The sequence below is a fragment of the Spathaspora passalidarum genome (genome assembly GCF_000223485.1).
Source record: "Spathaspora passalidarum NRRL Y-27907 unplaced genomic scaffold SPAPAscaffold_4, whole genome shotgun sequence".
Classification (NCBI taxonomy): domain Eukaryota; kingdom Fungi; phylum Ascomycota; class Pichiomycetes; order Serinales; family Debaryomycetaceae; genus Spathaspora; species Spathaspora passalidarum.
Genome location: NW_006767428.1, coordinates 709,553 through 722,262, shown reverse-complemented (window position 1 = coordinate 722,262; position 12,710 = coordinate 709,553). Strand labels below are relative to the sequence as shown.

The 12,710-nt window shown below is 35.8% G+C and overlaps 8 protein-coding genes across 8 annotated transcripts; 4 read left to right on the top strand and 4 right to left on the bottom strand. All coding sequences in view use genetic code 12, as the record gives it.

The window, feature by feature from the left end:
- Nucleotides 1-47: 47 nt before the first annotated feature.
- Nucleotides 48-692, top strand: SPAPADRAFT_61299 (mitochondrial 37S ribosomal mS38 domain-containing protein; the record flags this gene model as incomplete). The annotated part of the gene is made up of 1 exon (XM_007375434.1): nt 48-692. A coding segment is annotated over one exon (239 nt), but the record flags the coding sequence as incomplete, so codon positions are not given.
- A 46-nt stretch (nt 693-738) lies between these two features.
- On the top strand, nt 739-2,299 carry HAM1 (nucleoside triphosphate pyrophosphohydrolase; the record flags this gene model as incomplete). The annotated part of the gene is made up of 1 exon (XM_007375432.1): nt 739-2,299. The coding sequence occupies one exon, from the start codon at nt 758-760 to the stop codon at nt 1,352-1,354; it is 597 nt and encodes a 198-aa protein (XP_007375494.1).
- Nucleotides 1,556-2,128, bottom strand: SPAPADRAFT_55724 (uncharacterized protein; the record flags this gene model as incomplete). Its single annotated transcript, XM_007375433.1, has 2 exons — nt 1,556-2,002; nt 2,036-2,128. The coding sequence occupies 2 exons, from the start codon at nt 2,126-2,128 to the stop codon at nt 1,556-1,558; spliced, it is 540 nt and encodes a 179-aa protein (XP_007375495.1).
- A 595-nt stretch (nt 2,300-2,894) lies between the features above and the next one.
- SPAPADRAFT_66857 (uncharacterized protein) lies at nt 2,895-4,177 on the bottom strand (the record flags this gene model as incomplete). Its single annotated transcript, XM_007375431.1, has 1 exon — nt 2,895-4,177. The coding sequence occupies one exon, from the start codon at nt 4,175-4,177 to the stop codon at nt 2,921-2,923; it is 1,257 nt and encodes a 418-aa protein (XP_007375493.1).
- Nucleotides 4,178-4,294: 117 nt separating this feature from the next.
- Nucleotides 4,295-5,133, bottom strand: SPAPADRAFT_66856 (uncharacterized protein; the record flags this gene model as incomplete). The annotated part of the gene is made up of 1 exon (XM_007375430.1): nt 4,295-5,133. The coding sequence occupies one exon, from the start codon at nt 5,131-5,133 to the stop codon at nt 4,651-4,653; it is 483 nt and encodes a 160-aa protein (XP_007375492.1).
- A 118-nt stretch (nt 5,134-5,251) lies between these two features.
- On the bottom strand, nt 5,252-5,921 carry SPAPADRAFT_61296 (rRNA-processing protein; the record flags this gene model as incomplete). Its single annotated transcript, XM_007375429.1, has 1 exon — nt 5,252-5,921. One exon carries the CDS (start codon nt 5,881-5,883, stop codon nt 5,308-5,310), a length of 576 nt encoding a protein of 191 aa, XP_007375491.1.
- Nucleotides 5,922-7,567: 1,646 nt separating this feature from the next.
- On the top strand, nt 7,568-9,436 carry SPAPADRAFT_50787 (CRAL-TRIO domain-containing protein; the record flags this gene model as incomplete). Its single annotated transcript, XM_007375428.1, has 1 exon — nt 7,568-9,436. The coding sequence occupies one exon, from the start codon at nt 7,568-7,570 to the stop codon at nt 9,434-9,436; it is 1,869 nt and encodes a 622-aa protein (XP_007375490.1).
- Nucleotides 9,437-10,783: 1,347 nt separating this feature from the next.
- Nucleotides 10,784-12,700, top strand: SPAPADRAFT_61295 (CRAL-TRIO domain-containing protein; the record flags this gene model as incomplete). Its single annotated transcript, XM_007375427.1, has 1 exon — nt 10,784-12,700. One exon carries the CDS (start codon nt 11,768-11,770, stop codon nt 12,608-12,610), a length of 843 nt encoding a protein of 280 aa, XP_007375489.1.
- Between the last annotated feature and the right edge of the window lie 10 nt (nt 12,701-12,710).

The following is a 12,710-nucleotide window of genomic DNA, read 5'->3' as shown; positions in this document are numbered from 1 at the left end:
AATTTATTGAAAAAAAAATGTAGCTGTAGCAAATAGGTTGTATTGAAGGTATAGAAAAACATACTATGTTTAGATCCTTACTTAGAGTACCTCGCGTAGGGGGATTAACCTCATTTGGTACTCGATACTTATCATCTATAAGTCATGTTAGACCCATGATGCAATTTGGTCAACAACCATCATTTATAATCCCTGCAATTTTACAACAACAACCATGTATAATAGCACCAGCGCAACCTAAGATCGGAAATTTGGTCAAGGATTTGCAAGAAAATGTTGATGAAGATACTATGCATGCTGATTCAGTGAAGAGAAAAAGAAAGTTGAAGATGAAAAAGCATAAGTTGAGAAAGAGAAGAAGGTTACAAAGATCATTAAAGAAGAGGTTGGGTAAGTAAGGAAATAGTGTGTGAGTTTCGTTCTTGATACGAATGGCCTAGTACTGATCCATCTGAATAAATGTGGTTTGATTGGTAGAAACTGCTTTTTATTCTTATAGACGATTCACTTTCAAGTTATTCTTCATGTTGGTTTTACAGCCAATTCTGTACATATTAACAATTAATAAACAACTACAAATCGTAACATTCTATTCACTCCTTTGTATGAAACATTAGTGCATTGCTCGAGCAGCACAATTCTTTACTCCAGGGCTATTTCAGGCTAAAATCCTGGTTTATAATTACAGGTACAAAAAAAAAGAAATGTTGCCAAAAACTTTTCCCAACTTCTTTCTAATATCTGTAAAGCATTCACAATGACCAAGATCACATTTGTAACAGGAAACGCCAACAAACTTAAAGAAGTGGTTGCCATTCTTTCGTCAGGTCCTTCTTCAGCTAACGGAGACGACTCTCATTCTGTTGGTAAATTCACCATTGTCAACCAATCGATAGATCTTGATGAAATTCAAGGATCAATTGAAGACGTGACTATTCACAAGGCCCGTGCTGCTGCTGATACAATTAAAGGCCCAGTATTAGTCGAAGACACCTGTCTTGGATTCAACGCATATAACAACTTGCCTGGTCCATATATCAAATGGTTTCTTCAATCCATAGGTTTACAAGGTCTTGTCAATATGTTGCAAGGATTTGAAGATAAGTCCGCCAATGCAATTTGTACTTTTGGTTATTGCTCAGGTCCAGGTGGTGAAGTCAAATTATTCCAGGGTGTGACTGAAGGTAGAATTGTCCCAAGCCGTGGTCCTACTAACTTTGGGTGGGATTCCGTGTTCGAACCTAAAGGGTTTGATCAAACCTATGCTGAAATGGATAAGTCAGTAAAGAATACTATTAGTCACAGATACAGAGCCTTGGACAAAGTGAGAGACTTCTTGATTTCTCAAGAATAACTTCATTGTATAAATTTTATTAAACATCATAGAAGCATAAATATAAATATTAAAAATTAAATTGAAGAGAAAAGAAATAGTGCAAATGATGATTCAAAACGTAAATGGTGAGGGGTCTAATATAATAGGGCATGGCATATAAAAAATGTTGTTTGCGAACTGAGCCTTTATGCAAATGCAATGTAAGTCAAATGGTCATGCTCAACCAAATATTTCCTTGATCTTACCTAAAAGTCCCCCTTTCTTTCTCTGCTCTTTATTATGGGAAGTGACAGCATATAAATTTGGGACATCTCCACTGCCACTAGAACTGCTGCTCTTTTGGTGAGAAATAACGTTTCCGAATCCACCTCTACCCACAGAAAAGGTATTGTTCGAAGCAATAGCTTTAAGTTCATTATCGCCAGGTGGTGGGGAATCAACATCTTGTAACTTTCTAGCTAATTGTGGATCGGAATTACTAATCATATTTCCATATCCTCCTCTACCAGTTGTTATTTTTGATGTGGTTAATTGTGGAGTGTTTGATCCCATAGGAATTAATTTGGGGGAAGGTATTTGACTAGAATGTTGCATATTTCCTGCCCCGCCTCTACCGGTAGAGTAATATACTCGTTTATTATTTGATGTGGTCTTGGCTAATCTATGCTGATCTTCTGCAACTGGGTGAGATCTAATCACGGTTATGGCAGGCAGTTGATCCTGCTCTGGTTGTGGTTGATGTCCAGCAGAAGTTGAGGGCTGTATGTGGGAAATATTTTCTAAAGTGGTCATGCTTATCAAACTGTCTGTATTGCTTGAGCTCTTCCTCGAATGTACATGTAATGCTTTTCTCGGGCGTATATGCTATATACTTCTTATGCGAATGCGAGACCTAAACAAAGGAATATGGCTTAACAAAGTGAAAACTTTTTAGTGAATTAGTAAAATAAAATGACAACTTCGAAATATGAGAGATAAGCTAATTTAAAAATAGGATGGTTTCTTTTTTTTTTTGTGGGTGAAATTTTATGTTGTTTTTTTTTCTTGACATTTTTTAAGAGGCGGATAAAAAAGCCCAGGGCTAACGGAGCCATAGTAAAATAAAAAACGCTGCGGATTTAAATGTCCGGACGGATTTTCTGGAATCGCCACAATTAATTTGCTTGCTTTATTTTTCTTACACAATAGTTTTTAGTTCCCCCCACAACCACATTGCAATTCGGAGTTACCACCATCGCGTAATTAAAAATTTTTACTCATACGGCATCGTTGGATTCTGTGGGGTTCACCGCCAGAAGTTATGCCTTAGCCTATTGTCGAATGGAAAAATAGTGCAGGAGGCTTTTGAAAATTATTAGCGAAATTCACGTGATTGGGCCGTACCGTTTTTGTGAGTAATATTCAATAGTTTCTGGAAACATGTAACTTGATTACAGATTAAGAGAAGTTGACATCTAGGTCAACATTAACCATGGGTATGGAATTCTCAATTCGATATTTTTTTAGCGAAATAACTTGTTAAAGCTTTATTCAATTTTTTTTTTTTTTGCAAAATTTGTAATTATTCCGAATAAAACAACACAATTAATCAACATCTATAAATATGTATGAACCTACATAATCATTAACAAATGATTGACAATCATTCACAGAATCATCAAACTTACTTTCAACTTCAGCTCTTGAACTTAAATCTTCAGATTCAGTTTCTTCGTTTTTAACATCTCGAGTTTGTTGCAATTCTTCCTTTTTATCTTCAAATGTTTTTGTAATGAAAAGCAAAGCCCCTACAACTTCTTCATTTTCAGCCAACGCCCTAATCAGAGGTTCAATTTCCTCAACCATTGTTTCAACTTTTACAACTGGTTCACTAAATCTTAACACACGGGGAGGATGTCTAACAGTAGCCGCTCTCCTCGGAATAAAATAGTCCCATTGGCTTATTGTATTATTCTTCAACAAATTAGCATTTTTGTGAGTATACAACGGAACGATCTGGGCTTTATTGGCATTAGGTTTATTCACAGCTACATTTACCATTTTCTTCTTCCAATAATCATAAATATCAGAGGTTTTCTCTTTAATATACTTTATCCATTCTTTTCTTCTGCTGACCCTTTTCAGAAGGTGAAACCCAGTTTTAGAGTCAGCTCCACTTAGCTCACTGGATAAACTCATAATACTGTCCAGATCATTAAGTTTACTTTGCAGCACCTCTTCAAGTTTCCTCTTCAACCCTCTATTGCTGTTCTCTTTCGCGTTATCTTCATTAACAATGAAAGCTCCCTGGGCTACATGTGAATCAACGGGAAACTCAACAACAAAACTCTTTTCAGCACCAAAGTTAAAATTTGGATAAAAAGATAATTGTCCAATTGATAATTGCTGTTCAAACGAGGCATCATCTTTCAAGATGTTGACACCGTCCAAATAATCATCAATTAAAAATTCAGAATCAATAGTATAATCACCAATCAGCTTATCAGTCCCTACGCAAGAGCTTGCTTCACCAATACCTTTACCGTATGTATCCAATGTTCTTGCTGGTTTCTTGTACATCACAACCTGGTTAGTTGTAGTACCAGAAACGGTTCGTTTTGTAACTCGAATAGTGGAGGTTCGTTTAGTTGGTTTTATAAGAGTACCTTGACGAGTGAATTGCAATTCATGAATCTTAAAAGGCAAGATTGGCTGACCTTTTTGAATCAAAGGGAGAGTTTCTTCGGGATCAAAAGCAATGGCATCATCAGCTATTTGGTTGATTGATCTAATTACAGGTGCTTTGCTCAAGGCTTTACTAGCAGTATCATCTAATTTTGTTAGATGCTCCCCGCTTGACATTCTACCAAGTATATGAAACCGTGTCTTTATCAGTAGTTATTCTTTGTTTCCAGGAAATGATTGAAGATATATATTTATGCTAAAAACAAGGTTAATTAGTTTCAAAATACATTTTTTGATATGTATGTGGTTGCAAAAAAAACAAAAACAAAAACAAAATCAACAAAAAAAGAAAAGAAAAAAGAAAAACATATATCATAGGAACACATAATATGATGTTTGATTGATTGGTAATGGTTTACATGGGAATATATGGATAATAGGAACAAGCTCAACTAGTATATGTAGCATCCAGGTAAATCTTAGCAAATGTGAGCCATATATAAACATGAAAAGTAAAAGAAACCATGCTTCACTAATTATAGCCTATACCTTCTCAAATTTTTATTGTTTCCGTAATGAAATTCATTGAGTAAAACATACAATTAATTTCTGGTTGTTTACTCTTTAGATTCAGAATAACAAAACTTATATTAAAACGAGCTTCCAGCAGTTGATTCAAATTCTTCCTTGGGATCAAAAAAATCCTTCAACTTTTCTGCGACTTCAGACTTAGCTACCTTAATATGAGCATGATTCAATTCTTCTTCACTCTCTTCCCCTTCATTCCATTCTTTTATCATCTCATCAATCAAGTACTTACATTTGAATTTGACAACATTCAATTCATTATTCTTTTGACACACCGTCAATACTAATTTATTGAATTGTTTCAATAATTTATAGTAACCAACTTGAAAATCTTCATTGCCATATGAAATGTTCACATTTGGTAACATGATTGGTTCAAAGTCTAACCAATTCAGTAATTGATAAAGTTGTACCCCTGGAGATTCATCAACTGCTAGTTTAAAGTCAAGCTCATTAGTTTCAGGTTCTTGATCACCATTTTGGGGAGAGGAAAACTTTGTCAGGGAAGAAATGGACTCATTTGAAGGATGTTCAGGCGAATTCATTCTCAAGATAGATGGCTTTGATTCGGATTTTGATGAATCCATAATTAATGTTTCTGTGGTTACTAAACTTTTACAACCAAATTACAAAATTTGACAACCACCAAATAAAAAAAAATAAAAAAAATAAAATCTCTATATTAAATATCTAGTATACACAAGCCCAGCTAAACAAATTTAGAATACATCTGGTAATCTTTCAATAACATAAGCATGACCACCAACACTCATCAAAGGAATACCTGGAACTTTTCTTACTCTTCGTTTTAAGTCAGCATCATTAGTTGCCACTATATAACATTTATGTTGCATGACACGATTAACCAAACAGTCATCGGCATAAGTACCACCATGGGTACAGCTTAATCTTTGGATTCTTGGATCTTTAGCCAACTTTAACGCTATTCTATACTTTGGACCTAACTTTTCCAATTCAGCCATTACACAGTCTGTGATTATTGGTATACATTTAGCCATTAAACAATCCATCAAACCTCTCACGATATCGATTTTCTTCTGGATAGAAAAATTAATAAAATTAGTATCTATAAGTACTTGATATGGTGGTTTTATAGCTTCGTTATATTTGAAAAAGAGGGCCAGGGAAACTTGTGGCACACTTCTGGTCAATTCCGGATCATCTTGACTGGATTTCTTATTGGTGGTACTATTGGACTTAGTCATTCTTGCATCTTTCTTGTTAAGTGTACGCTTAACAAGAGCGAACTTTCTCGTCTTTTTGGCCTTTCCCATGGTTTTTTACTGTGATGAATGAATCGGTTAGTGACCTTATGAGAGATGAGCTTAAATATTTTGTTACTTTTTTTTGTCACAACTTTTTTTCCTGCATCTTGTCTAAGACCATGCTACCAATTACAAGACCAGATTTCAGAAATAATAGTTAGTATCTTATTTGAAACCACATAGACAATCAGCTAGTATGCTTTTTTAATCTGATTTAAATATAAAGTTACAGATATCATATTCAGGGGTAGCAAAGATTCTTTTTTTTTAAATATTAAGGCTGAAACAACTTATCACCAGCAAGAATCTAGATCATCAAGTTGTAATTCCTTAATCACCGGCACAACTTCCCAGGTTTTGCGGGGCATGGTTGCAAGGTTGCGAATGTAGATATTGATATATAACCAATAATAATGAGACTCTCTTGTATGACTATCTTCAACCCCAAATATCGTAAATTATCTTTTTTTTTTTTCAAAAAAAAAATTGCTTTTAACGGATAGGTTTTTACTCAGGCGTAGGATCTCAAAATGTACTACGGGTAACCATTACCGAAGCCAAGAAGAGATATTGCGGAGACAGCTATTGTCTGACAAATCACTTCAAATAATACAATGCAAGTGGTCTACCCTTGCTAAAAACTTTAGAGTGATGCATTGTTGGTTAAATCGAAACAAGTGAAATTGTGCATGTGATCGTAAATCAATGTTAGAACTCTGAAACACAAGGAAAGCTATAGGTTTAGCTTTGAGTACTACTCCTTATTCACAGTTAATAGAAGGGATTTTCTTTGTTGCAAACAACAACAACAACAACACAAAATCTGTTCCAATATGCGATTAAATTGGTTGTTAAGTAAACAACATGAAGTTACAATAAATATGCACCTTCAGTCCTTGCTATTATATTATGCTTGGAATCTCTTTTCCCCCCTCCAGCACAAATGGCCATGGTCATAATTGTAATCACAATGTCATTCAATTTCAGATTAGATTATTCATTAATGATTCCCCCACCAACTGCACCACTTACTAGATATGGCTTACCCCTTAAATTAAACTATTGTGTAATAAACTCTTTAAATGTAAGTGGGGAGTGTATGGCTGCAAAGCCCAAATTTTAGCACGTCTTTGTTAGGCAGGGTGCGAAAATAAGAAAATTTCCTATTTAGGTATCAACTAGCTTTTCGAGTTGAAACATTTTTGTCGTAACAACACCCATATCTTCCCATCACCCCATAAATATGGTATTACTTCTCTTATCAAATATGACTTGCTATGATGTTTTAGTGTGGAATTATCAATTATTCGTAAAAAAAGGAACGGTCGAGATGCATTGGTGTATTTACCATCCGAGGAACAAGATTAACGTAGTTACTAGAAACATGACAAAGATCTTGATGGTGTGGTTGTGATGTAGAATTCTGGATGTTGCCCGTTTCTGAAGTAATTACAGAAAAGAATAGTTTTGTAAAGTGTAACTTAACTTATTTCTTGGGGGGGATCTCCACTTCTAGTTTTTTGGACCCAATTAGGTAAATCGATTATTCAACAAAATTACCATTCCCAATTCCTTATATAAGCTTCAGCCCAGCCCTATAAATATAAAATCTGGAATGTTCCCGTATTTAAGCTTTGACGGTATACGTTGTTTATTTTGCTACCACCCCATTTAATTTAGTATACACACAAATATGACTTCCTCAGTAGCTGGACCTAAATATCGCCCAGCCAGAATTCAAACTCTTACTGCTGATCAAGAAATTGTTCTTAAACAAGTATGGGCATATTTTTTCAAATACTTTGGGTATCCCCTCGACATAGACAAATCAGACCTACCTTTCAAGGAATGTTTTATTGCTTCTACCTCCACCCAGCATTTTGATGAGTCCCATACCTTGCATCCTTTGATCTACGTTCCTACCAGAACTGCAGCTTCAATAACATCAAGGAAGACTACCGGATCTACTAGGTCGAGAAGAAGTATGTTTAGTGGGAGACGGCGTAGGAAATCAGAATCTTTCTCTGTAGAGGGAGTAAAACCCCCTCGTTCTCGCCTTCCTCATAATTCTAAAAGAATGGTACAGATTCAAACGCAGTCTTCATTTGAACGATATGTCCCTGTTGATGTGGCAAGTGACGAATTCTATTATACTTATGCCCATCATTATAAGCGTGCTTTTGAATATAGCGACGACTACAAAAATCTTGTTGATGCAGATGGACAGTATATAGGATCCGTGGAAGAGGAAACGCTGAGTCAGGTAGATGAGTTGGAAGAAGATGGCGATATGGCAGGCTCTGTGTATTCCCTTGAGACGTTTGTCACGGCTGCTAGTTCGTTTACGGATGAAATGCCAGTTCATAAACCAAAGAAGAATCCTTCTATAAAGGCTCCAAAAAGGGCGGTATACAACTTGTATAATGGTGGTAGAATTAAACCACCTGGTAAATTCCCCCATCCGAGCTTTATAACCATGAAAATAAACAACAAGATTACAGTACAGCCAGTTGACCAGTTTAAACGTACCATGAATATGCACCACACAGTTCGCCACGATCGCTCTTTGCTTTCATGCTTTCGCCGATATGAGATACAGCTGATCCATACTGCTTTGAATACCTTGTTGAGGCATGATTTGCTTGATAATTTTGTTCTTCGCTTTATTCGAGCCAGAAAATGGGATACTGAGAAGGCAATTGCTATGCTTACAAAGACGCTTGATTGGAGAATCAATGAATTCCCGGCAGATAATTGGGTTATGGAAGGCGATGCCCCTTCTTACTTAAAAGGTATCAACCAAGGGTTTGTAAAGAATTTCACCAAAGAAAAGTCTTGGATTAAGGGAAGGGACAAGAATAATAATCCAATTTTCACTTTCCAAGCTAGAAAACATTTAACTACTGATGCTTCAGTTAAACAAAACCAACGGTATGCTGTTGTTATGATTGAATGGGCTAGATTAATTCTTAAAGACGTGAGTGAATCAGTTGATACGTTTACTATTCTCTTTGATTTAACCGGATTTTCATTGAAGAATGCTGATTATTCAACAATTAAATTCCTTGCTGATTGTCTTGAGGCACACTATCCTGAAACATTAGGTTTTATTCTTATCCATAATGCCCCCTGGATTTTTGCAAGTGTGTGGAATATTATCAAACATTGGATTGACCCTTTAGTGGCAGAGAAGATCCACTTTACTAAAGATCTTAATGAACTTACACGATTCATTGATATAAAGGCAATTCCAGATTATTTGGGTGGTCAAGATCCTACTAGAGGCCGCTATCCTATTCCAACTGCCAGAGATGCATTTCCTCCCAAGCGGAAGGATGCAGAGTACATTCGATTAATGAAGGAAAGAGATCAATTATACTGTAGATTCTATGAAACTACCAAGAAATGGATTGAATCGACCAATCCTGCCATTTCTGAGTTATATTTAAAAGATAAGTTAGCTTTGGATATTGAGTTGGCCAAAAACTATGTTTTGTTGGATCCGTATATTAGAAATCCGGGTCTTTACGATCGTGATGGAACTTTAACCATGAGTATTTGAGTGAATGTTTATTGTGTAGAGATATTAATAGTAGATTTATAAAGTAATGAAAACTTCTTTTGTACCTAGTTAATTTGAAAAAAAAAAAAACATGTAAATATTCTAGAACCTATAGTCTAAAATTAGAAGTAGTAGTGAGCGTATTTGCTGTAGCAATCCCCCAGATAAAGAAAGTGGAGGTTTTCCAAAATTTAATACAATGCAAAGTACATACTCCTCACTAGAAAAAGAAACAACAATAGATAAGATATTAAGGAAAACCGCTCTAGATAATAAACTCTATTACGTAACCAATTTGTTAGAAGTTTCACTAATTAGATTGCTAGCATGGTAACAAATTCCACATCGGCTCTTCGGACGATAATGATAACCTATTTTGTGTTTACAGTTTTGTTACCAATCTCCGCTTTAGATGTAATCCAGTTTTGTTATTGTTCACAGTCGTAACGAGTACTGGACAAACTGACGCGGGTGTTTTTTGTGTTATGGTATCTTGACAGCATCATCTGATCCAGAGGACGTGGGTTTGCATCCACACATGCAGTATTATTTTTTTAATGTGCGTAATTTTGCAAGTTTTAAACCCATGCAACATTTGTCTTGTTTAGGCATACAAGCCAGATGGCTCAAGAAGCAGCCAGGTGGAGTGAGATCAAGTTCACCAGAGTTATAATTAGTGGCGAATACCTCGGAAGAGTACTTTCACAATCACAAGGAGTTATTGTCAAGGGACCCCGCTAATGCTATGCCCCAAATAAAGAACAAAGGATGAGACCAAAAAATTTCCCATTTAGGTAGTATCTTTTTATAATTAACAATCTGACGTCTATATCTTCAATCCAACAATTCAGTTAGCTCTAATAGTCCGATGATATGTGTTATGAGTTATTTTATAGTTTGGTTATATGTGGTATGAGTTATATTACAGTTTATATCGTTGTACAAGACCTAGAGTTACTTTGTTTTCTAGCAACAAAAACAGCATTCCCAGTAGCTTTGCTGAGAGAGCGCGCACATCGGGTGTGTGTGCGTGTTGAATTTAGTGCGCGTTGGCCGATCGACACAACGGCTACATACGGTTTGTAACTACTCCCGCTAGGTAGTGAGGAGAAAATGGTAACAATGCAACATATGTAAATGTTCCATTGGGTTAGTCTGACGGTTTTAGCAAGCAAAGAAAAAAAAATTCACAATTTCTGAATTTGTATGTCGACTTTATTCTTACGATCTCCACATCTTTTGTTAAACCAAATTGGGTAATATTCTAAATCTCCCTCAATTAATTCTGAGACAACTCGTATATAAAAGCCTAAAGTTTTCCAATATTAAACTTTTTTTTTCATTTATATTATACATTGATAAGGAATTCTAGCAATGACAATGACCGCCAAGTATAGGCCAGGGAGAATTCAAACTCTTAATGCTGAGCAAGAAATCATTCTTAAACAAGTGTGGGCTTACTACTTCAAGTACTTGGGGTTACCAGTTGAAATCAGCAATTCAGATATAGCTTACAAGGAAAGCTTTATAGCTTCTACTTCCACTCAACATTTTGATGAATCAACCACCTTGGCACCTTTGGTGAAGGTTAATACCCGTGCTTCAGTTACATCCAAGAAAACCAATAGTTCAAATAGGAGAAGTATCTGGAGTGGGAAGAAAAAGAGCGACGATAGTTCCATTGCTCCTGGGGGTAAGGCACCTACCTCCTCCCTTCCATTTAATTCTAAAAGAATGGTCCAAATTCAAACACAGTCTTCTTTTGAAAGATATTCTCCTGTTGAAAAAACTCCTGATGATTATTACTATATTTATGCCCACCATTACAAGGCTGCTTTTGAATATACTGACGACTATGCGAAGCTTTCTCGTAACAACCAGTTAGAACCAGAATATGGACAAGGTTATGATGACGACGATGATGATTACAGCTCTGATTATTCCATTGAAACATTTGTAACTGCTGCCACATCCTTTGAATCAGATTACAAACTTAATGGTAATACGGCTAATGGGTCAATGTATAAGGTGTATAACGGTGGAAGAATTAAAATCCCTGGAAAAACCCAACTGAAGCGTCACTCCACTATCATGTCCAGTAGTAAAGTCAAGCAACCAGCTGATGACCAATTTAAGCGTACTATGAATATGCAATTGACTGTTCGTTCTGATCCTTCGGTATTTAAATGTTTTGGGAGGTATGATGCCCATCAGATTATAACGGCTGTCCATAAAATGGCTAGACATGATTTATACGACAATGTTATGCTTAGATTTGTGCGGGCAAGAAAATGGGATACCGAAAAGGCGATTGAAATGATGTTGAAATCAATGGACTGGAGAATGAATGAATTTTCCCCTGATGAATGGGTTATGGAAGGTGATGCACCTTCATACTTAAACGGTACTAACCAAGGGTTTGTGCGTGGTTTCACCAAGGAAAAATCTTGGATTAAAGGAAGGGATAAGAATAATAATCCAATTTTCACCTTCCAGGCCAAAAAACATTTGACTACTGATGCCTCAGCAGCACAACATAAACGCTATGCTCTTGTGCTGATTGAATGGGTTAGATTGTTCCTTCAGGATGTTAGTGAATCCGTTGACAATTGTACTATTTTATTCGATTTGACAGATTTCTCGTTAAAGAATGCCGATTATTCGACTATTAAGTTCCTTGCTGAATGTCTTGAAGCACATTATCCTGAAACTTTAGGTTTCATTCTTATCCATAATGCACCATGGATTTTTTCTACCGTTTGGAATATTATTAAGAATTGGATTGATCCATATGTTGCCGCCAAGATTCATTTTACAAAGGATTTGAATGATCTTTGTCGATTCATTGATATTGAGTTGATCCCTGACTATTTGGGTGGACAGGATTCCACCAGAGGTCATTACCCAATTCCAAATGAAGAAGATGGACATCCACCTAAACCCAAAGACGCCGAATATGCTAGATTGAAAAGGGAAAGAGATCAATTGTATTGTAGATTCTATGAAACTACTAAAAAGTGGATTGAATCCACTAATCCGGCTGTATCTGAATTATATTTGAAAGACAAGATAGCCTTGAATATCGAGTTGAGTAAAAACTATATTAAGTTGGATCCTTATATTAGAAATCCAAGTATTTATGATCGTGATGGCACATTGGCCTTGCGTATTTGATTTTGAGATGTTGTCAATTAGAGTTTGTTGTATAATGATGTATGTTAATCTTTTTATTTATAGCATAAATATTAGTTGTGTTTGATTTGTAAGAAATACA